We start from the raw sequence: 24,341 nt of genomic DNA on the forward strand, positions 1-24,341 counted from the left end.
TAAAAAGGATATGAAGGAATTGAAAAAAAAACTGCTTTCCATAAAACGCAGTAAAAAATGGAATGGTGCACAACAGAAACGATTTTTTTATTAGAAACGAAATATGTATTGATATTGTAAAAAGTATTTGTGTTTAAGTTTTTTAAATGGGAATCTTAAATCGATTACTGTCGGTTAAATTATTGAGACGCAGGTAATATGTAGATGTACTGTAGTTACCAGTAAGTGCCGGCAGAAGTCGCTGCAGGTTGCAAAGAGCTCAGCTACGGATTCGCTTGCTTGGTTCTCCATTTTGTATGTTTTGCTTGAAGGTTAGCGTGTACAGTACTTCCCTAACGGCTAGCTGGGGAGCACTGTAGATCAACTTGTTTACTTGCAGTTTACTAACGACCAGTGGGCCTTCATAAAGAATCGAGAGACGGAGACGAAACTAACTCTCACTCGGCTTTGTTTCCTCTTTTCATCGACACATGTACGTGGAGACGACGCCAGAGGAATTCACAAGTAGCAAGTCTGTAGTGGCGTGTTGTGGTCAGCCACTTTGATCCATAACAATGTTGGCTGACGACCAGTGGGCTCCCGTCAACCGGAAGTCACTTCAAGGGTAAATGCAAAGTTTTTCTCGAGGTTTGGCTCGGTGCGTTTATTGGCTAAACACAGCCACGGAGGCGAACGCTAAACGCTGCTATTTTGGCGTGATTACTTGTAGCGTCATTTGAGACGTGTTGACACGCCATTCACATTGCTGTCTTAGCACGGCAACAACTACCGATATGGCAACGTTGTTGTGCTTCACGCTTTATTTTCTTAATATGAACCTTTATTTATGTTGCCGGTGTAGTTTTAGTCGTAGTATGTGGCCGTTTGGTCGGGCTAGCAAGCTAAAGCGCGCGGGTGGTAATTCCCGTTGTTGTTTTTTTTGGTCATCCATCATTATATATATATATATATATATATATATATATATATATATATATATATATATAAAGGAATACAAAGTGCTTTTAATAAATAAGGAAGCACAAACCCATCCCACGCGCCTGCCTTTGACTACCACATTCCTTTGCTTAAATCACACTCGCCCGTGTGAAAAAAACTGTGGTGTTTGGCTTTGTACAAAGGTGCTTAAAATGGAACGGAATTGGTTGACAATAGAGTGGAATGAGGAACACAAGGTCAAATTGACTGTAGATACTGTCCAACCTGCAACTTGTCTGATCACACTCTCTTTCAATTTCTCTCTCTCTGTACAAAAAGATGGACAACGGTGAAGTAAACATAACATTGAGCAGAGATGATTGTACGAGTAAACTGGTCTACATCCAAAATCCAGAGGGGAGCAGCCCATTGACAGTGGCCCCTCACGGTGCAAGCAGCTCTACGACCTCTGTTATTCTCCCATCCAGCCAATTAATGCAGCCTGGACAGTCTAACGGACTCGACAGCAGTCCTGCACCAGTGGAAGTCACGTCTTCCTCCATCACTGCCACCGTTAGCACGCTGCAGGAAGAGCCACAACATAAGGGTCTCACCAAAGATCAAAAGCTGCTCTCATCTAGCCGCCTAAACTTCGAGGAGAAGTTGATGCAGTCAGGAGGCAGAACAGTGCACCTAACCCCATCTTCCATGGATTCCCTTATCGGAGGATCAGATCCTAGCTTTTTCACCATGAAAACTGAGGATTTCTCTTTGGATAAAATAGGTCATGATCCTACTGACCTTGATCATGCTTTTGAGCACATTGGCAAAGACATCGACATGAACCAGAAGTTATTCAGTGATAACACTCTGGATCTTCTCAGTGACTTTGAGCTCACCGGCTCCCCATCAGATTTTTATGTCGGGGATGATGCCTTCCTGTCCACCTTAGCAGATGATGCTCTGCTTGTGGACGTCACCCCTGAGAAGGAAATCAAGCCTGTTACCTCTGAGAGCGCTGCCAGCAGCGGCCCCCTTGCTTTCAATGGCAACAACAACATTATCAGTCCTGATCAGTCCAGCTCAAGCGCATCCACAACCTTAACACCGCCCACCACAATGGTGAAGAAAGAAAAAGATGGCGACTTCATTCAGCTCTGCACTCAAGGTGTGATTAAACAAGAGAAGTTGTCTTTTTGCCAGATAAGCAGCACCACATCCCCTGACCTGCCCACATCTAGTCCCATCTCCATCTGCGGGGTGAGCACCTCTGGAGGTCAGAGCTTCCACTTTGGACTCAATTCGCAGCCGCTGAAGGATCAAAAGTCTGTCACCTGCCAGTATGTTCCTGTTGCCACCGTTGGTGCACCCTGGAACAGAGGCCTGACTCCCGGGCCAGCCTCAGGCTTGAATAAACCCTCTGAGGCTTTCTCAGCCACCCCTACCTACAACACCGGCTTTGCCAGGTAAGACAAGTTAACAGTGGTTGACTGAGTCGAGAGGGATTTTCATTGTAAAATGTATGCAGCTGTGGTTGTTTTTTTAAATTTGCTTTATAAAGTTGAGTTGACTAGCTCGCTGCACTGCCATTTTCTATTTAGTTTTTTGGGACTTAATTTGCACTGCAAACAGCTCAATATTAGTTTTTCATGTCAGGCATGGCAGCAGTGAGAACTATGCCTAGATGGTAAACTTCACACGCACACATATCTTTGCTCCTAATAGTTACGGTCACTTTTTGTGAGCATCATGTAGTTCATTGCTTGTATAGTTGTAGAATGGCTTGAGTGGCGAGATACAGGACATAAAGCCTTCAATACACTTTGATATGTTATGAGTTCTTTCTTTCTTTGCATTGCATGCGATTATGGCTGAAATTCAATTTATCTACAGTGAATTATGAGCACGACTTTGCGGTATGAACCCGAACTGGCCTTTTCTTTATATTGTCTGTTCACTGTAGTCCGCTTTCAATGAGTGTTGCCGACTTGACCCATGTTGAAACATCAGTCGTCACAGTTAGAAACGTCATGTTTGCAAAGAGTAAGATGTTGATGTGTTTCAGGAAAAAGCAAATCTTGCAGCCATTCTGCTGCCATTCCTCGGAAAGTCAATGTTGAGAGTTCTGGTAGTTTTAGTTTTCATTTTCATCGTGTTTAATGATGTACAGAGGTAGGTAGACGAGCCCAAAAAATCTTAAAAGTATTATTATTTAAGAGCAATAATCATAAATTAAAAGTAAAAAACAGTTTGCATTGAAATTACTCTTAAAAGTGCAATTTTTCAGGAAGCTTACAGACATAAAAATCAAACTAGTTACAACACACATCTGAAATATGACATTTTTACTTCATAAAAAAACGTGTATGCGTAGGGTATATATTTTCAATTGAGGTGGAGAATGCAGTAATACGGGGAAAGATGGGACATCATGCATTGATGTATGGAGAAAGTGGAAGGTGGGCAAAAGACGCATAAAAAACAAACCAAAAAAAACCCCCCACCACATTCACGAAGGCTCATCAACATCAGATCCCACAGGAGGGTCATCAGCTGAGTGTGTCCTCAAACCTTTCAAGGATCTCTAAGAATTTAAAACTCAAATCAATTCTTCTGCCTTGGCCACTATATTAGCTAGAGACGACAAATCCCCCCTCCCTTCATTATGCTACAGATTAGACGGAGGTCATTAGTCTTCTCAGGGCCAGTGGGACCTACAGATCCCCCATACAGATCATGCATCTCAGAAGTGATGGTGGGCGCACTTGAATACGCGTGATCCTCCACCGCTGGGTCCCACCACTATTTTTGGCCATCACAGGATGACTTTGCGGCTGCTCACAGTTCCTCATCCTGATCCATCTCATCTTGATCGTCTGAGGGTAGCAATGAACTACGCTGGTTAACGCTTTCTTTTTATCTAGAGATGCAAGTACAATTTTCTAGATAGATGTTTTTGCTCTGATTCTGAGCCTGCCCTTGTTGTTTTTTCTTAATAACTCATCAGTTTTTCACAATAAAATAATTTGATAACCAAAGAAGGGCGTTGCATCCCTTGGATGAAATGGTCCAAGCAGACACCCAATTTTAAGACAGGACAGACTAAGCAAGGACAGAAGTTGGGCGATCATTCTAATATTTTCAGAGAATGATGTGAGCTTTAAGTAAAGATGTCAACATAAATGTTGGTGACCATCGATCGCAGTTTTGACACATTAGGCGATGTGTAAAGTCCTACATCAGGGGTGGCCAACCAGTCAGAGACGAAGAGCCAATTTTTTTCACTGAGTTACTGCAAAGAGCCACATCATACACTTCCACGCGCACGCGCGTGCACACGCACACTCACTTTTTTGGCCAAAGATCGACTTTTGAAGCGACCAACTTCTCACGAATGACCCGATCACGCACATGCAAGCATACACGCACACACACGCGCGCTACGCACTCACGCGGGTGCCCACCAGTGCACTCGCGCACATGCATGCACGTACACCATGATGAGCAACAGTCGGAACGGGTCGAAAATGAATGAAAGATTAAGATACAAACAAACAAATCTTTTTTTCCCCCACGCATTTCCTCCTCCCACCCCTTGCGGTCGACTTGGGACCAGTTCGCTGGCTCCCGGTCGATTCTGATCGAAGTATTGGGCACCCCTGCCTTAAAATCAGAGGTAATTCGCTGACGAGCTTAGCACTTAGCGCCGTTGTTTGCGCATGAGCGGGGATGCAGTCATCTGATTGGTTGCCCTCTATGTCAATCAAGTAACTTGATTGATGATATGCTGACTAGCTTAGCGCTTAGCGCCGTTGTTTGAGCATGAGCGGTGATGCAGTCATCTGATTGGTTGCTCTCTGTCAATCAAGTAACGGGATTGATGATAGGCTGGCGAGTACGTTCTGTGAAGTTGGCGCCTTTTTTGAATGGCATCGCCGCTGCCGAGGCGTTTTAGACGCGTGTCGTGTGAGAGCCCGGGAGCCGCATTGAACCAGCCAAAGAGCCGCATGCGGCTCGCGAGCCGCGGGTTAGCCACCCCTGTCCTACATTATGGGTTTAGACCGGGGGTCGGCAACACGCGGCTCTTTGGCGACATCTAGTGGCTCCCTGGAGCTTTATAAAAAATGTTCGAAAAGAAAGATAAGATAAGAAAACCTTTATTAGTCTCGCAATGGAAAAAATCCCGATTCACAGCAGCAAAGTTATGAAAGGAAGAAGTAGAACAACAAAATATAGGAGCTGCTGGAAAGGCAGCCACTCACGCGGCGCCATTTTGAAGTCAAAATAACAAAAATAACACAACACAACACATAGGACACAGACAGTCGTGCAATCTTCACCACTTTTCTGCATACACTTTGTTGTCTGAAGTAGTTATAGATGAAAGAGGAGAGGATCAAGAGTTTGATCGTAGGCTAATAATACAGTGTAGCTCAAATAGATATAAATACATGTTGCAGCTCCGAAAAAGGAGAGCTGTGGTGTTGGTTTTTTAAAACGTACACTTTATTTATGCTTTTAACAGTCTCGACAAAGACAGACACGTCTGCTTCCGACTCCGTCCGTGCCTTCTCTCTTCCCGTTCGACTCGAGAGGCGTTCAAAGACAGCCTCAGAAAAACGGAAATTAATGATCACTTCACTGACACTAAGAAAAGCGAAAATAATGAACCAAAACAAAAAAAAATCAAGCGAGGAAATTACAAAATAAATTCTATGGGGGCGTTTGTGAACACACAACAAAGGAATGAATAACATAAACAATTCCGCGACAGTCCAGTCTCCTACATGAATACAGCATGTGTTTCCTTCCTTGTAAGTTTTATAGAAGGCTTTTATTTTTTTGCGCCTCCAGACATATTTGTTTTTGGGGTTTTTTGTCCTATTTTTTTGTCCTCTTTCAACATTTTGGGTTGCCGACCCCTGGTTTAGACTGTTATGTTGCATCACTGTACTGTGCAAGTGAGAAAGGACACATTAAATTAGTGTCGGCAACTAAAGAGGCATTTGAACTGTTCAATACAAGATTCCATGGGAGCCAACAACTCAGGAAATCTCAAATGAATATAAATATTCTTTTCCTTTCAAAAGTGTCACAGACAATTTTTAAACCGGGTCAAAGCGATCTGTCAGCCCATTCGCCATATTGTATGTGGCTTTAATAGTAACCAGAAAATTGGCAAATAGCATCGTAAAACTGAGCTAGGATAGCATGATACATAAAAAAAAGCAATAATTCTGTATTAATCCAGTGAGTTTTTTCTTAATGATATATAAGCAAAGCCAATTTCACAATTTCCTTCAATTTGCCACATCCAATACGGCTGCGATATCGATGTACTCAAGAAGGTGTCTTTGTATCACATAATGTAAATGTTGTCTATGATAATACTTGCTTGCGGTTGTCGTAAAAGCTGCCATTCAAGATGGGATTGGCAGCACTATGCGAATGTATGGAGCAAAATAAGTGCTGTCTTGTCCGCAGGGTATTTATTGCCTTAAGGCTGGGCTATGATGACCGGTCTGCTTCTGACATTAGCTTCTCTCCCACAGGATCATGCACAGACGCTTTTTTCCCTCATTATTCTTTTTACGCATTTTGTTTCTGATATTTCAAGTTTAAAAGCCTGTTTAATTAAAGAGGACTTCAAAGGAGCTCCAGTTTTTTTGTGGTAAATGTTAGTTACATATCACAAGGACCCATTTTTTTCCCTTTTTTTTCTTTTGGTTCCTATTTTTTCCTTTTCTTTGTAACTTATTTGTTGTCATGGCAATGTATTCATTTTTATGTTTCAGTTGAGGTTAAAAAAAAAAAAAAAGAAAGAGAATTACAGTATTCGGGATGACGCCTACCGCCATCTTTGCATCCTGAAATTTTATGATGTGGTCGGTGCTGTAGGTTGCAACATATTTGTCATTTCACAGTAGAGAGCAGCGAACTGAGCAGACGCCCATGTGGGGCCTTGCTGTTCAGTGTGATGGTCCTGGAGGAGTTGCAGCCGACTTGCACGCTTTGTGGTCTTCTGCTGAGAAAGTTCAGCACCCAGTTGCTGAGAGACACATGAAGTGCTAAGCGATCGGGGTTTTGTACGACTTGCTGAGGAATGATTGTGGTTAATACCAAGCGAATGTCTGAGAACAGCATTCGCGTGCAAGAATCTTTACAATATGTGTGCAAGGGCAGTAACCATTTGGATAAACTATTATTATGGTATATATATAATATTATTATTGGATAAATTATGCTGCATGGCGAGGTGCTTAAACACACTGGATATTTAGTAAAATAAACAAAAACAGTGTCAGTTTAATACTTTATAACCCAGGGTGTCTTAGCATCTGTTGATTTATGCATACTTGACACAGACTCTCCTAAACCCCATAAACACAAGAAATTACATCCTGAAAGAGATCATGTGTCATTCAATGAAACTTAAGTTTGCAATTTTTTTTTTCATGCCACCTCAAGCTGCAGCTACACATGACCTTAGGCATCACCAAATAGTCATTTGGGGTCCAGGTGACTTGGATTTGGTCTTTTACTACAGCAGTGTATTTAATAAGTTACAAATGACACTGCTTGTTCTGCAAACTGATAGGACTAATTGAAACACATCCAGTCTTAGTAGCTGTCCATTATGTTGTTGATCTATCATTAACATGCTCATTCGTAGTCAGGTTTAAATTGCTCATTCTAAATAGACAGCTAGATGACTTATACTGTTGGTTACCTTGCGGCTTGATTTAAAGTCAAAGCAAAAATGTAGGGTTAAGCCCGAGTGACCTTGCTGGTTTAACCCTCTCAGGCCCCCTCGTTTTTTCTTTTTTTTTTCTCCATAGACTCTTGGGCTAAACTGGAAAACTCTGCAGTACAAAAGACTTCTACAAATCGAATATGCTGTTAAAAGAAGCAAATCCCAATTTTATCAAGGACAATTGTATTGCTGCTGCCTGATCGGGGCCTTTGGAAATACCAGAATGTGTTTCAAGTGACCTTCCTGTTGAAATCAGACAGGGGTGTTGTTTGATGTCTTTGTTTTTCTTTGACTCGCCCACTAGGGGCTCTCATAAGGATCTTTGGGGAAGGTTGCTTGGATCTTTCGGTCAGGGAGAGGAAAAAATACATCTACCAGTAATATGTTATCTCATCTCATCTGTTGACATTTCAATTGCAGTGAATCTTGCAAGTATTCACAGTGCCCCCCCCCCGCACACACACACACGCAGACACACACACACACATTTTATGTTACAGCCTCATTCCAAAATGGAATACATTTTCCCCTCAAAATTCTACTCATGGCACCTCATAATGACATGAAAGATTTTTTTGTTTTGTTTTCCAATTAAAAAAGAAAAGCCAAGAAATCTTGTTCATAAGTATTCAGAGCTTTTGCCACTTAGCTCAAAATTGAGCTCCGGTTCATATTTCCACTGATCATGCTGTAGAGAGTCCTACACTTCAATTAGATCTACCTGTGGTAAATTCAATTGATTGGACATGATTTGGATCGGCACAATATACAGTATGGTCGCACTGTTGACAGTGTATGTCAGAGCACAAACCAACGATGAGGTCAAAGAAGTGGTCCATAGACGTCTGAGACAGGATTGTTTGGAGGCACGAATCTGGGGAAGGGTACCCAAAGATTTCTGCGTCTTTGAAGGTTCCAATGAGCACAGTGGCCTTTTTCATCCATAAATGGAAGAAGTTCCTAACCAGCAACAACTCTCATACCATTAAAAATAATATTTTCTGCTCTGATGAGACAAAGATTGAGCCTTCTTCACGTTGGAAGAATTTAGATTGTATTCAATTCTGGGATTAGGTTGTAAAAAAGGTGGAAAAAGTCAAGCGATGTAAGTACCTTCTGGATGCACGGCATCTTTACCCAAAGGGCATGATTCCAGCTGTTTTAGACTAGCTACTTAGGTGTCTTATCTTTAATTTTCCATCACGTAGCTGTTCATTTGGTGTGATGCAGTACAATTTTGTGGTCTGCCTTGCCTGCTCCTAACATGAACTGTTACTTCGCAGACAATGAAGGTTGCTTTGGTGTCACAATTCGAAAAATACACCACTCAGTTTCGACACATGTTGGTTGACATGGCATAATCTCAGCTCCAGTTGAATTACATAACAAAGGAGAAAATCTAGCCTGTATTTGGTGGTACTGTAACAGAGCTCATTAATTCGGCATGTTATGTAACCTAGCTTTTAAACGTGGCATTTTCTCCTAAACATGTGGATGAAGCCTGACACTGCCTTTAGCAGTGCCACATTGTGATCCCGCTGCTCTTATCAAATAAGTAGTATTTTAGTCTGTCATGTATTGAATTGAATACAATACATGCTGATTTATATAGCGCTTTCAACTTTATTGTCAAATGCGCTGTACATGTGTGTAACATACAGCACAGATGACATTTCTTCCCTCTCAACATAAAACATGTATTAATCGTGATTAGCGCATTCTGGCCCTGGAATTTGCGGCGGGCTGTTGACTCAACGTTCGTGTGAAAGGGGAGCACTGTTTGTGTCCATCTCATTGAATAGAGTAGTTCCCACACCCAAATTGTAAGACAGTATTTTATAGCCCTCAATTGATCAGGATTTCCTCATTTTTACGCGTTTGTTTTTTACCGGAGGCTGTTTGTTGCATCTCAGACTAGACTGATATTTGGGGAAGGAGACTGAATTGGAATGCATTTACATCTTTGAGCCGAATGACCTTGTCAAACGACACAACTTTTTTGCCGTTCACAACGATCGGGCCGTCAGACTACCATATAAATATCGTTCTGTGTCTTGGACCGGGAGAGGTGTCACACTGTGCAAGTCCGTCACCAACCAGACCCTGCTCCATTGCTGCATGCTTCTGTCAAAATTCAGTTCCGTCGGGGAGGCGAGACAGGCAACTATTGTATTGTTGACACAGGCATAATGTGCGTGTGTGTTGTTTCTCTGTTCAGAAAAGGGGGGGAAAAAAGTGGGTATGGACCCGTACTTGGATGCTGGGAAGAGGGCGGGATGGACTGTCTATTCTCTCCCAAAAACCTGAGGTAACAAATTTGTTTAATAACACCACGTATGCTAATCAGCTACTAGCTTTGCAGTTAAGCAAACGTAACATGAGTTGAAATGCAACGTCTACTTTGCAATATTTCCCCTTTTATTCAAGTCACTTCTTAAATACTGTACACACATCGTGGTTGTGTGCGCCACGTCCAGTCTCTCGTTATAAGTTGGAGGGTACTGTCTTCCTATTGGCCAGTGCCAAAGAACCGATCGAAGGATGACCTAGGACAGTGGTCCTCAACTAGAAATGCTGTCTGTCCACTTTTTCTTTTTTTTAATAAGACCAAGGTCCGGTCCCATGCACGGCGGTCATGGGGAGCAGGGCTATATGCCCATTTAGTATGGTCAAGCCAAGCTTATACAAATCAACACTCCTCACAACCAACCAATAATGGGGTGCATGAAAATAACAATTATTCACTTTGCCAGTACACAGCAAATAATGAGCGGTATTGTGTTGAGGCACAGGAACTCTTTTATTTTGTTAAGTTGTGCCTGCTTAATAATAGAAATAGCCCTTTTAGGGAAATAAGTCATTTTTACTTTAACTTTGTTAAACAGTAGTTGTCTTTTTTTCCCTTAATTTAACAAAAACAAAATACTAATTTTACCAAAATAAATACTAAACATGAAAAGAAAAATATCCTTTTCATTTGTACAATTCCCCTTTTCACATCCCCTCTGAAATTACTGAAAAATATATCAGAAGAGGAGTTAAGAACCATTTTAAATACTGACACAAGGGAGCACAGGAATGTGCAGTGCTGTTCTTCCACTAAAGGTGAATGCAATGTCTGAGGCATGCAAATATTATTTGAGGACGCCATTGTGATGTTCATTTACCATGTTGCGGTGTTCTGCTGTTAAACAGCTGCAAAGATCCCCGGGTAGACGGGAGCAAAACTGCACACAATCGAAACCTCCCGCGATTCGTCTTGTCTAATTGTCTTGTGTGCGGCTCTCCTGGGCTGAAGCTGTGAGCACACTGTGGCGTCGCGCATGCGTCTGTTTCCTGACACAATCATCCATTTTGAATGTGTGTGTATTGGGATAGACGCGTGCTGACGCTTATGTATGGGCACACCTTAAGTTCAGAGGAGCCAATCAGCGCATCGTTATCGCCGACATGCCCTGCTCAGCCAGGGTCTCCAGTTAGTCAAACATTATACACACACAGTCGCGCTGCTGCGGTCCTCTGCAATACATCTGTTAGTGCACGCAAAGAATACAACGGATAATTTTAACAAGCGATCGCGGTAATGCGCAGATTATAGTCCAAAAATATAAAATGTATAAAGTAAAAATCACTTTATAATTTATTATTTTATACAATTTGCCAAGGGTCCGGACAGAGGAGGTCGGCGGTCCGGTCGTGGATCGCGGTCCGCCAGTTGAGGAAGACTGACCGAGGACGTCGCACGATGCGACAAGGCGAATACAAATTCTGATATGCCAGACTTTCGTCGTCCTTGAGTATGTGTCACTGCACAGGCTAGGACGCGTCAAGACAACTCAAAATCGGTTACGAGACACTAAGTTTGCGACACGTCTCTCGGCTCAAAATCTGGCTTCATTTGTGTAGTCTGATGTCGGCATTAAAAGGTTACTACTAATTATATTACTATAGCAGTAAGGGAGACAGTTTGATTTTGATCTTGGGTCACGCCATCATTTAAGAAGCATCCAGTAATTTACTTTTCCACTCCTGTGTGACAAGCAGACATGATAGCCTCCTTTACCCAGCTTGTAAAAGTACATATTTTCCACGTTGTCATTCTATATTTGAAAGCACCAACACAGAATGCACAGATTCAGAGGTGTGACTCAAAAATGTTTGGCTTTTTGAAGAATTGATAGGATGACAACACGTGTGTGTGTGTGTGTGTGTGTGTGTGTGTGTGTGTGTGTGTGTGTGTGTGTGTGTGTGTGTGTGTGTGTGTGTGTGTGTGTGTGTGTGTGTGTGTGCGCGCGTGTGCGTGTAAAGGAAATTTCACAATGGTGCAGAACTTGACTGCATTCTACTGAGAGCTGTTTTTAATGTTTTTACAAGACCGATGTCATTCTCTGTCAGGCAATAGAAATGTTAAGACACACTGCTCTCATTGTGATGCAGCACAGTTCTACACCACTGCATGCTACAACCGTAGCATTGAACATACTGAATGAATACGTCTGGCGATCAAAGCTTAGCATTATCTTTGCAGGACATTTGTATTGCACTCTTGCATTGGACATAATCATACTGTGCAAGTGGTCAGCCGGTCGGTGTGTACTCTATACAGAATGTTATTTATAATCTTGGGTCAAAATGCAGAGGGGGCCCCAACTTCCACAATCACCACCTCTATGACTCCCTCCAGTCAAGGACAACCTCAGCGTTACAGTCACCAAAGTCTCCGAGCTGCTTTTTATATCACCTCACATTCATCAGTTAGCTTTGTGTATAATGCGTGGGTGTGTGCGTGTGTATGTGCCTCAGAGGCAGGCAGGCGGAACCACTGAGCTCCGCCGTGAAGCCCTCACTTCCCTGACCTACTTTTACTTCCCGCCTGTACACAGCTGGCGCTGAGTGAACGCATAGGATGGAATGCCGACCATTCCAATCATGATTGCTCTCTTACCACATTGGCCTGAAACCACAATTGTGCATTTTCATACTTGTGTTTAGTTTGACACCAGATAAGCTCTGAGAAAGTTTTCCCATCGATGTATGCGTGCGGGTCGAGCTTTTCGTCTTACCATTGTCTTCATGTGTCGAGTCAGCAAACCTTAGGAGGTTCCTCCCACACCCTGTTTGAGCTGTGACAGCCTTGTGCACAGTAGCAGTGGGGGTCTTATTCATTCTTGCTGCAGGAAACCTCCCACCGACACACACGCGCTCTCACTCGCACAAACACGCACTGACAAACTGCGGCAATTTTGGCTATTAATGTGAAGTCAAGTCCTTTTGGGTTGTATTTCTTCTGCTCTGTCATTAGTTAAAAACAGTTAGTTGCTGCTCAGGCGACCAAGTGTAGCTGTGAATGATAAAAGGGAAGGCCGTGGCTGTTACTAGGGGAAAAAAAACATAATAATAAATGAAACCATGGCTGCCAAGTCAGAGGTAACTTATATGGCCGTAATGTAATGGCACAATGCAATCGTTTTCCCAAGTGCTCTTAAAAGAAACTCCAAACAGAAAAGAAATGTTTTTTTGGAGTTTGAATAGTTCTTATGCATCACATCTGTCAGAGAGTGGTATTGTTGCTTAATTGGCAGCAGGAGTTAAAGGAGCTCAGTATGTGTGATGTGACTGCTTCTGCTCTTGCCGTTTATGCTGCAACACAATGTGACAATGTATCCATTATCTGACAGGACCATATGTCTCTCATTAGTAACAGTACAGCTCATTTGCTCTATGTCATCATGAGTAGGGATGCAGCGATACCACTTTGACAGAGCGCAAGTACTTACATTTGAGTGCTCGCAGATATCGACTATTGAGACTTGAAAATGCCGTCCCATTTTATAATCGTGATGAAAACATTTGATTTCAACCAAATATTCTTCAAAAACTTAAACCTTTCTTGAACCTGGCATTATTCTCTCAAATATAACACTCTTTAGCGTAACAATTGAACATTTGTCTCTCAATCACATTTTCTAACAATTGTGCCAAACATATTTAAATGTAGCCAGTGACACAAGGCAGTTTAGTAATGTGGTTTCCCATTCTGAACACTAGAGGGCACTGTGTACAATTATCACATGGATGAGAGAAGAAGAACGTAAAGACTGGTTGATGTGAGCAACTAGGGCTGCCAGTCAAGTATTTTTTGAATCGATTGACATATCGATTAGTCCATCAAGTCATTAACCGGATGCTTTTTACCACAAGCTCCAATCTCCACTTTACTGCAACGGTCTGTTCTGTAGCTCCTCTCAGTTTCCTCTGGAATAAAGCTTTGCCACTCCAACCCAATGCAAATAGTCATGTTAGAGAGGCTATGATTTCCATTTCCTTTGATGAGACAATCGCCCCTAATAACATGGCCGCCACATTGGTACATTTTTGTTTTGCCTGTACTCGTCTAAGTCTGTTTATCTTCGACAAGAGAGCAGCGCAAGTCGGAAACGTAAGACCACTCTCTGTCTCTACGGTAAATTGCAGTCATTGCTGAAACGAACAGCCCTTGAAAGTTACTGCACAAAGTGGCTTTTTGAGTGGACTGGACACCACTATTTTTATGTCAATTGAATCTAGGATGTGTTGTTTGCGGGTCTGTTAAATGGAGATTCCGCTTTACTGTATTTTCTGTTGGGATCAGTTAAATTAACATCATAAACATCTTTTGAAAATGGAACACAAGAATATCAATAATTACGACAAACCACCTGTACGGTTTGGTGGAAACAGAGTTTAGGTCAGAACCAGCTAGTCGTTTGGACGCCACAAGCCAACTCGACACATCCAGTTGCCTTAATATTGTTTTCTCATAGCCCAGTCTGTCCCAACAAATATGGTTTCTCCACACTAAAATTACAAGCCACGCTGTTTTGCGTGTAAGAGTGATGCAGAGTGCGCAAACCAGTTCCTAGTTCTATTTTGGTGGCTCTTAGCTAAAGGAAGAAGCACATCCTCCTGTCACTGCTCTGCTCTCCTTTGCATGACACAAGAGGACTCGGCTATATCGGTTCAAATCACAGCGGTGACACGATCATCCTATATTGAACTCATCACTCCTCAAGTGAGCCCGTGGGAATTCCTCTGCTGTTGTAAAACACTTTTTGTGGTTGGCGTTTTAAGCTGACATATTTTGGGGGTCATTTTGAAAACCTTTCCTTTTTTTCTTACATGTTGGAATCAAACAGGATGCCTTGTCATCCTTTTTAATGTTAGCAATAAAATAAACTTTTTTTCAGATCTTTGGGTCTGCAGCAACAGTAGTTTTAAATTAATAGTGTGTGTAACCTTTTTATCGCAAAAGAAAATGTAAATCAGCAAATATTTGATTAGTGGTTAAAAAGTATGAGAAGGGCTGACAGTTTAAACTGCAGATTTTATTGGGGGCTCTTTCACGAAAACCAAGTAAAAAACATAGTCTGCCACATTTCCTGAAGTTTGCCAGTGTGCAATCTGCTTTGGAAACTACTGGGTTATGCAGCTGGGATAGCATATGGCGGCGACGGGAGTAGCAAATAGTCTGACAGTGCAACATAGCCATCAGACGCCAGATTTTACTCACAAACGAATCCAATTGTGATACATAACAATGCAAATTGCTTTAAGATATAATCATCCTTGTTATATCTCTCTTTGTAAGTGAATCTTTTCCTTAGCCTCGTTGTTTTAGGTTCCCGTTACTGACAAGAAATATCCGATTGTACCCCAGTGAATCAGTCAGTTGCATTCCTTTTCCCAGTCCCTGTCTCTCAGTCATGTGATCTTCAACTGCTATTTATGAGTGTGTCATACAAATACAATTTATGCGGCGAACACACGTCAGCACTGCAGACCGCACCGATGCGTAAATCGAGCCGTAATCTGCCTCTGCCACGGTGTCACGAGTTCCACAATAACAGCACGCCAAAAGTTGAAAGCAAACAAATATTGCATAGACAAACGTTTGTGCTCACTCGGGCATTCATATACCCTCAGTTAAAAAGAAAAAAAAACATCAGGAAGAACTCAGGGGCTGTTGAAGACGCCCTGCCCTCTGTGACTCACGAACTGAATTGGCGTATTTACTCATACCCGAGTCCATTGTTGTTATTCCTGGGCTGAAATCCAAGGTCAAGTCTCTGTAATTCTGTTTTCAACCATACTGTACAATATCCTAAACGTTGAACTACAAAAATTATTTCGGCAGATGTTGGCCTCACTGATCTGCTCCCCTCTTTCAGATGAACCTTAACATCTTCACTTGCATCAAGGAGGTTTGCGCTGATGTGTAAGCCCCGTTGAATCACGTGGTAAAACGTGAGTTTATCATAGGGGAGCCTGAGGAATCCAATGCAAACGGACATGTTAAGTAAACACAAGATGATCGATTATAATTAGACACATTGCATTGGGAAAGTTGCGGCTCTGATGAAGATACAAATAGACGGTGTGTATGGAGGAGGAAGCTGTTAAACTGCACATGACACTGCGGGTACAAAGGGATTATGAAATGTTCAGATGGTCACCAGGCCCACCTTATTTCAAACGTAGCCTGTCACAATAAAAGCCATGTTGATTGATCACACATAACAAACGCAAGCGATTAACTTCCCAAGCCTGCTCTCGCTGAAGTCATGGCCTCTCTCATTGCTGTTGCGCTGCTGGATGAACGCTGGCTCATAGTTCACTCCAAGGGAAGGCAGCAACTTCCTTTTGACTGAGCACACTCATTTCATTTCAACAGATCAGAAACTACGCTGTTAATCACTGCTTTGTTCATCTTTGACCATCCTTAAAACGAACTTGGTCTGGCATGTCTTTGTGTTTGCTTCAAGCAGTTTATTGCCACTCCCATTCGAGGTTCACTGTAAAACTAAACGTGAAACAAAGAGAATTATTATTAGTGTTTAACCAGACCAAATAACTTTGTCTTACGCAAGTCTGCTATCTTAATGCGAACACACAATGCAAAATGCCGTAGATGGGTTCGTAAAACTAGCGTCGCTGTAGGTGTTGCAACACATTTTCAAACATGTAGAAAGACGACAATAGACATAATAAGGCACACTCACGGGCATATATTCTTCCTCTGCAAAAAAAATGAACAATACCGAGCTGCATTATTGTCTTACACGTGTCGGGTGTTACACGACCCCCTGGCATGATTTATTGTAATTTCCATTCATTTTAATGGGGAAAGATGACAGTGCACCACTGTCGTCTGCGCTGGCTCCTCACCGGTTCTTTTCTACGTCCTTACTTTCCTCCTCATTCTGACAGAATTTTACCTCAGTTTTGTACTGCGTGAAAGTAATTGGATTCCAATGAGCAGCTTAAAGCCTTCACAGGAAAGCTGTCAAATGACGCCACTCCATTGGTCCAAAGCGAGGTGGAGTCATTAGCCCTCCACACCCTGTGACATCATCAGCTTCTTGACACTGGACTCATTATTGGCCCCACCTTGCATGTCAGCCCTCAGTTTGGGCGCTGACCTTTTTGAAAAACTTGCCTGCGGCGGCTCAGCAACGTTTGCCACATGGCCCTTCACATGTTTAGCGCAAAGGGTTTACCACTAGGTAATGAAAGTTGAACGCTGATGAATTCAAACGATCCCAAAGGGAGTATAAATCTGCAGCCTTTCCTTATGGCAAAACTGTTTTCGAGTCAAAGTATATTTCGACAATCCACAGACTAACCACAGTGGGTATTTGGTTAGACTATGGTCAAATTTGCTGTGCCGAAACACAGCTCAGAAGTTATCTTGAATCCAACTCCTTGAATACAAATAAAGATGTGCCTTCCACACTGAGCCGGAGCACCTCCGTGCCACCCCTTCCTTTCTATAGGCTGCTGAATTCTTAGACTGTGAGGCCCTGTTGTTCCTCTCAGGTTTTCCCACCCTACTACACCCACGGTCTGCCCCCCATTCATCATGCGTTGTGTAACTATGCAAACGTGGCGAAACGCCGCGCTCCCCAGCAGATCTGATCACGTATCCATTTTTTTGTCAAGACACAGAGTTTAGACACAAAGATGCACAAACACAGACGATTGTAGCTCAAGCTCGAGAGGGGCTTAATTGTCAATGGAGCCACTGCATTGCAAAGGGGGTGTGGACCTACATGGCATTTACAAAAGCCAGGTGACCTCTTGTGGTGGTTTTGAGCAACTGCACCTCAGCAGCCGAGAGCGCACTTGCACAACGTGAAGAGTTTGAAAATTTGCAGCTGTCTTCAATCAAAATGTCGGTCGAAAAACACTGTGCTTCACATAGTTCTGCAGCCATACATGTATAAAATACAGAAACTAAGGCCTAATTCTTTTGAAAAAATGTTCTTATTGCAATTTTTCGATTTATTATGCAGTTATATTTGCAAGGTTCTCTTGCCTTTTTTAACAAACACAAGCAATAAATGAATCCTTCCTACAACAAACGATATCAGATGTGTTCCACATCAATGTTCTGGTCATACAGGTTAGCCCTATGCTGAAATAAAGGCAAATGAACCACGAGTTAATAAGTGAGACCGTTTATTTAGAGTCATTAACTTGTTTGAAAATTGCATTCGACAACATTGAGATGACCATTTGAATTTGATTCATTGTTCAGCTGCAACAGAAACACAAAAACAGTTAACACGAGAAAATTCAAAGAACATCAAAATGAGGAGTCAAGTCAAATGCTGCTTTCACTGGTGTGCTTTTAACTGAACACGCAGTTCTTCACTCGAAAGGATGTGGATCCCCCAATTGTGGTCAACGAATCGCAAGGGTGAATAACCTTAAGTTTTTAATTTTGTGTGGGGGACGTTGAGTAGACGGCAATTGGAAACTGCATTGACAGATGACACCAAATCCAAAGTACCGATGAGCCTGACCATTGCGTGTCAGTGGCTGTCAAAATTATGTACTTAATCTTAAAATGTAGGTGGTGAGATATACATTATATAATTTTTATTCCTTCATATGATGTATTTTTTTGCAGGGATGTGAACGGATTTTAAATAGATCCCTCACCTCTCTCGATCTGGTCGTCTCCCCTCAGCTCGACTTCCCGACCGGAAGGCACCACAGCGCCGTCGTCCACGCAGGGCAAGAGTGGCGCTCACAAAATCTGCTTGGTGTGCTCCGACGAGGCTTCTGGGTGCCACTACGGCGTGCTCACGTGTGGCAGCTGCAAGGTGTTCTTCAAAAGAGCAGTGGAAGGTGAAGTTTGGCTTGCATTACATCGTGATCACGTCATATTGTGTTGGTACAATAAATAATTTTCTCTAGCAAAACGTACCTGACAGTTGTCGTCGTAGCTTGGCAATTTTTTTCATTTTGACTTACTTGCCATTATCAAAACCGTTCAGAAGGTACTGCACAAAAATGACAAATTAATGTCCAAGACCAACTAGAAACCACTCTGTGTAACTCTGCACTGACAACCAGCAGTCCGTCACTCTCTTTTCAACAAGGATTGGCAGAAGTTTCGAGAAGTGAAATTCTCCATCCGTTCATGTTTGTAACATTTGGCATGACCATTCTGAGCTGCCGATTTGATTTTCAGTCATCCAGTCTCAGTTAGATGGAAAGGGTGCTGAAGGAATAATAATAATAATGTCTTGAGATTAGGTTGATTTATGTATTCTGTATATTGTTTCTGGATGTGCTTGTGGAGTAGACCGACATAAAACTTTAGCGGTGTTTTGTTTTTTTAACGGAAAATTGAAAATAACAAATGAGCCGTGTAAATAAACCATACAATCCTTTTAGCGCTCTCATTTTCTAGTATGTACAAATGGAATTTCATGACTATTTTATGGGGAAAGAAATGGTTTTCACTCTTGACACAATCATTTTGTGTTTTTCAGTGGTGTTTTTGTTTTTGGTGATTTCTGTTTTTTTCTGCTACTAGTCCAAGTGTAAGAACATCAAATATGGAATCAATTAATTTATGACGATAGAGAACCGCTGGCTATCAGACCCTCTCGCAACAGGCTAAAACCTGTGCTGTAGGGACTCCGCGTTTTAGGGGTACGACTTCAAATTGGGACGTGCCCTTATCTTTCAAAACCCATGAAAGGATCGCCTCAAAATCCACCACACAGCTGGTTCTTGAAAGATGAACTGCATTGTAACAGAGGTTCACTACATTTAATTTTTACAACCTTTCTGCTAACTTGAATCTTCCTCTCCTCTTACTTCTTAGGGCAGCATAATTACTTGTGCGCTGGAAGAAATGACTGCATCATAGATAAAATCAGGAGGAAGAACTGCCCAGCGTGCCGCTTCCGCAAGTGTCTAATGGCCGGCATGAATCTGGAAGGTACAGCCACAGTTTCTGAGCGCAAAACAGTCCATCATGAATGTTCTTCTTGACTCGGCGTGTCTTCTGCAGCGCGCAAAACCAAGAAGAATCGCGTGAAAGGCATCCAGCAAAGCAACTCGCCCGAGTTGCTGCCCCCGAAGCCAGCCGAACCTCAGGCACTCGTCCCCAAGTGTATGCCTCAGCTGGCCCCCACGATGCTGTCCCTTCTGAAGGCCATCGAGCCCGACACCCTCTACGCGGGCTACGACAACACCCTGCCCGACACCCTCTCGCGCGTCCTGACCTCTCTAAACAGACTGGGTGGCCGACAGCTCATCTCTGCGGTCAAATGGGCGAAGGCTTTGCCAGGTGGGTTTCATCTGAAAAGCTCACTGACAGAAGTTGGGCGAAACCAGGGCAAACGATTGTTCAACTTGTTCTTTGTTGAGGGCGCATCAAAGCACAATGATCAAAAACGACTGCCAAATTCCTCTTTGCCCTGAAATGTTGCGGCATGTTCCTTTTTGTAAGTTGGAAAAAGCAAGATGACCGCACCCCAAAAAAAAGTAGTTGTTTTTCACAGACACTTGAAAGTCAACTCGCAGATTTTCCCAAATGAAAATCTTGCCTGAATAATCAGCGGGAATCGATTACATTTGTCACGTCATCATCTAGACGGACCTACAGGGTATTTGTGTTTCTTAAACAGTCATAAAAGGCATTCGTCATTAAAAAAAAAAAAAAAAAAACAAGCCTTAAATGGGCATTGAACTGCTTTAAATCTTTCTCTCCAAAGTCTGAAAAAATGTGGTGGTAATGCCACGCATTCAATTTTAGTCTGGACTCCTAAGAGCGGATGCGCATCCCCTTATGTTGCATTTTTGGTCAAGGTGAGATCACCATGTGCCACATTGTGAAATTGGTCTTAATTGAATTTCAAGGTGAGCAAAAAGTCTGGAGTTTAACCTGCCTTACGCTGTAGCTGCAGCATATTGAGAGCTGTTCTCGATATTCATGCATCAAATTAGCGGAAACATCTTGTTAAATGGATTTCTCCGACAGCGTCAATTGAATCTGACCCTTATTATCTCGGTTGAGGCAGCATTTTCAACAGGGTTCTTGATTTTGTTCAAGTGGTCCTAATGTGTTCTCAGTCTTCAGCCGGGCTCTCCTCCCTTTCAGGTTTCAGGAACCTCCACCTGGATGACCAGATGACCCTGCTCCAGTGCTCGTGGCTCTTCCTCATGTCATTCAGCCTGGGCTGGAGGTCGTACCAGCAGTGCAACGGCAACATCCTCTTTTTTGCTCCGGACCTTGTCATGAACGAGTATGTGACAAAAACTTGTTTGCCCAAGTAAACTGCAAAGACAAAAGCGAAATGCCGGACCCCTCGTTGCTCCCACCTTGACTGTTGCGCTTTCCGCTTGTCTTTCTTCTGTGGCCGAAGGGAGCAAATGAAGCTGCCCTACATGGTGGACCAGTGCAAGCAAATGATGAGGATTAGCAGCGAGTTTGTCCGCCTGCAGGTTTCCCTTGACGAGTACCTTTGCATGAAGGTCCTGCTGCTGCTCAGCACAGGTCAGTCTCTCGTCGCGTGACATTTGACTTCCGAGCGGTCCACGGAGGCTTGAGGGTATTTCCCTCGTCCGCAGTGCCGAAAGATGGCCTGAAGAGTCAGGCGGCTTTCGACGAGATACGAATGTCGTACATCAAGGAACTGGGAAAAGCCATTGTGAAGCGAGAGGAGAACTCCAGCCAGAACTGGCAACGTTTTTACCAGCTCACCAAGCTGCTGGACTCCATGCATGAGGTGAGAAAGCCGCACGCAATCCTACAGTCAGGACAACACAAGGGTAACAAACACGTTGTCGCATACATTCATTCCATCACACGCATTCAAGTCCAGTGGAGTCGACGGTAAGTGTTGGGATTTGCGCTTGTTGTTTTGTTTTCAACTTTAGGCGACTTTACAACAAAAGACGGCCTTGAACCATTGAGCAATTGTAGCCATTTCATGCAAAGTACCTCCATTTTCCAGGGCACAGCAATGGGTTACTTGTCCAGGTCATCGTTTGTGCGTTAAGCCAAATGAAGCAGTCTGCAGTGTATCAGGTCTTTTGAGTGTATCAGAAGCAGTCTGACTGCAGCTGCCTAATGTGAACACCAAAGAATTTTAAAACGACACACTTGAATCAGCCTGGTTTGTTTAAAGGTGATCAGTGGGAACAGCGCCTGGGTCAGGCTGTCAGCTGTGACCGTTTATTATTATTATTTGTTTTTTAACCCAAGTACTCCAATGAATCAGACCTAAACTCAATTTTCCCAACTTAAGGATCATCTTTCTTTTTATGGAAGGAACACAGTTTGCCAAGGTAGGTGTGATCATGTCCAAAGTGATGACCCGCCGCATGAAGGCTGTCATTGTGCGTGTGTGCAGATGGTCGGCGGGCTTCTCAACTTCTGCTTTTACACCTTTGTGAATAAATCGCTGAGTGTGGAGTTCCCGGAGATGCTGGCCGAGATTATCAGCCACCAGCTTCCCAAAGTCAAAGCCGGTGGCGTCAAAGCCCTCCTTTTCCACCAGAAATGACCTGTTTGCTCCCACCGGAGGCCATGCCTTAACACCCAAGACCACCACCACCCTGAAAAGACTGAGTACGTACGTCTTTGGGAGCGGCCGGAGGTTTTTCAGATTTCTTAGGAATTGTCGTGCAGACGAGTGCGCTCCACACCCATGTTGTCTCAGGTGACTTCCTTCAACTAAACAACTAGATCCGTCGATTCTACACATCTAATTACTTTGTACAGATTCAAATAGTATTTTTGCATCCGGACAGTTTTCCAGGTTGTAGTCACGTGGAAGCCAACTAAACTCAATGACTAATTAGTATTTTGAAAGTTGTCATCGGAGGTTGCGACTAGATTAGCGCCCCATCTCGATGATCTCGCTTCATTTTGTGCTTTGATCCGTTTTGATATGAAAATCTCTTTTACGTTAGCCATTCAAGATTGCTCCACAAGCTGACCTCTTCACGGTTTACACACGTCGCTTCATAAAGGGAAAAAAAAATGTGCCTTTTATTTTGGTGTTGTCGTTGCGTAAAATATCATCTCAGCTGTCTCTTCCTACCTGCGTGTGGGGGATTGAGGGGCGTGTCTCTCCTCAGCCCATCGCAAGTTTACCCTGATTGTAGTACATGCAGTTGCGAGGCTTCCTTTTGAAACGACTGTTTTCCTTGCTCCTCTGAGCGGAGCTGCGTGCATATACGTGTGTGCGTAACTCGTCCCCGTCCCACACATGAAATTACCAAAGTGCAATATAAGCACTTTGGACTCTGCTATCGATAACGGCTTTCAAAGACTGTGAAGGACGACTGTGGCTCCGTCACAGTCTTCATATAAGATTTGGGGTTTTAGCCCGCCTCATCTCAAATTGCCCCACCCCTCCACCCCCTCCCGTCCCCACTCATTTACCTTAACCCTCCATTGTATTTAACAGAATGTGATTTGCGTCAACCAATCAGAAAAGAGAGTCCTATTTTCATGCGGATTTGTGGCTTGTTAGTGCATCTGAAGGGTGCAGCTGTTCAGCCATGAGGGCGAGTGTGTGATCCTGATCCTGCGTCGCCCCAAAACTCATACTCAAAATGTCCACCTACACCTTTAAAGTTGAACACATCACTTATGGTTAAAATATTTCCTCATATAGTGGCTTTGTTACTTGACTGAAGAAGAGCACTTAGTGTCTGTTACGGTTTAGGTTATAGAGACCTATTTTTGTATCTCAAGTCAACTCGGCTGTGCTTCGAGAGCACTTTAAAACAAACATCGCTGGATGCAAAGTGCTCTGCATGGATCAAAAATAATATTGATTTTATTTGATCATTCATGGTAAATAATTATAATTCATTTTTAAATGGCTCCGCAATATGCTATGTATCATCTACGACTAGAATATTATATCTTGCAAGGGCTTCCCAAATAGTAGACTTTGTTTCCTCCCCGCGGACCCAAACATGTAGCTATCTGAAGATTTTTTTTTCAGACAATTTGAAATTACATAGCTAAAAAAAACTATACATATACAGTATGTATATATATATAGAGAGAGAGAGAGAGAGAGTTGTGGCATTTATTTACCCTGACCTGCAAATGCTACAAACAACATATTATTGTGCAAAACCCCATGCATCCAGAAATAGAATTTTTACAGACAATGATGCAGTCGACTTTCTGAGTGCACCAAAGCAATATTTTTGTACCTCGGGATTATTTTATAATATAATATAAATTAGCTCTTTTTCACCCAATATCTGCCAACTAGCGTCACTTAAACCTCGTCTCCTTAAAGTTACCTCCCGTGGGAAGAATCTCTTAACTTCTGTAGTGAGCTATCGGGGAGGGGGGGGG

At 42.9% G+C, this 24,341-nt stretch overlaps 1 protein-coding gene across 2 annotated transcripts; it reads left to right on the forward strand.

Moving 5' to 3' along the window:
- The first annotated feature begins 296 nt into the window (after positions 1-296).
- On the forward strand, positions 297-24,340 carry nr3c1 (nuclear receptor subfamily 3, group C, member 1 (glucocorticoid receptor)). Of its 2 annotated transcripts, XM_086105676.1 has the most exons (10): positions 297-604; positions 1,258-2,384; positions 9,891-9,980; positions 18,684-18,844; positions 19,833-19,949; positions 20,022-20,300; positions 21,114-21,258; positions 21,379-21,509; positions 21,584-21,741; positions 22,369-24,340. In XM_086105676.1, the coding sequence occupies exons 2-10, from the start codon at positions 1,258-1,260 to the stop codon at positions 22,519-22,521; spliced, it is 2,361 nt and encodes a 786-aa protein (XP_085961802.1). In that variant the 5' UTR covers positions 297-604; the 3' UTR covers positions 22,522-24,340. The 2 variants fall into 2 exon arrangements, with proteins under 2 accessions (XP_085961802.1, XP_085961801.1); XM_086105675.1 differs by lacking the exon at positions 9,891-9,980.
- Position 24,341: the final 1 nt, after the last annotated feature.

Source organism: Hippocampus guttulatus, chromosome 2, assembly GCF_054856545.1.
Source record: "Hippocampus guttulatus isolate MCC_2025c chromosome 2, RoL_Hgut_1.0, whole genome shotgun sequence".
Classification (NCBI taxonomy): domain Eukaryota; kingdom Metazoa; phylum Chordata; class Actinopteri; order Syngnathiformes; family Syngnathidae; genus Hippocampus; species Hippocampus guttulatus.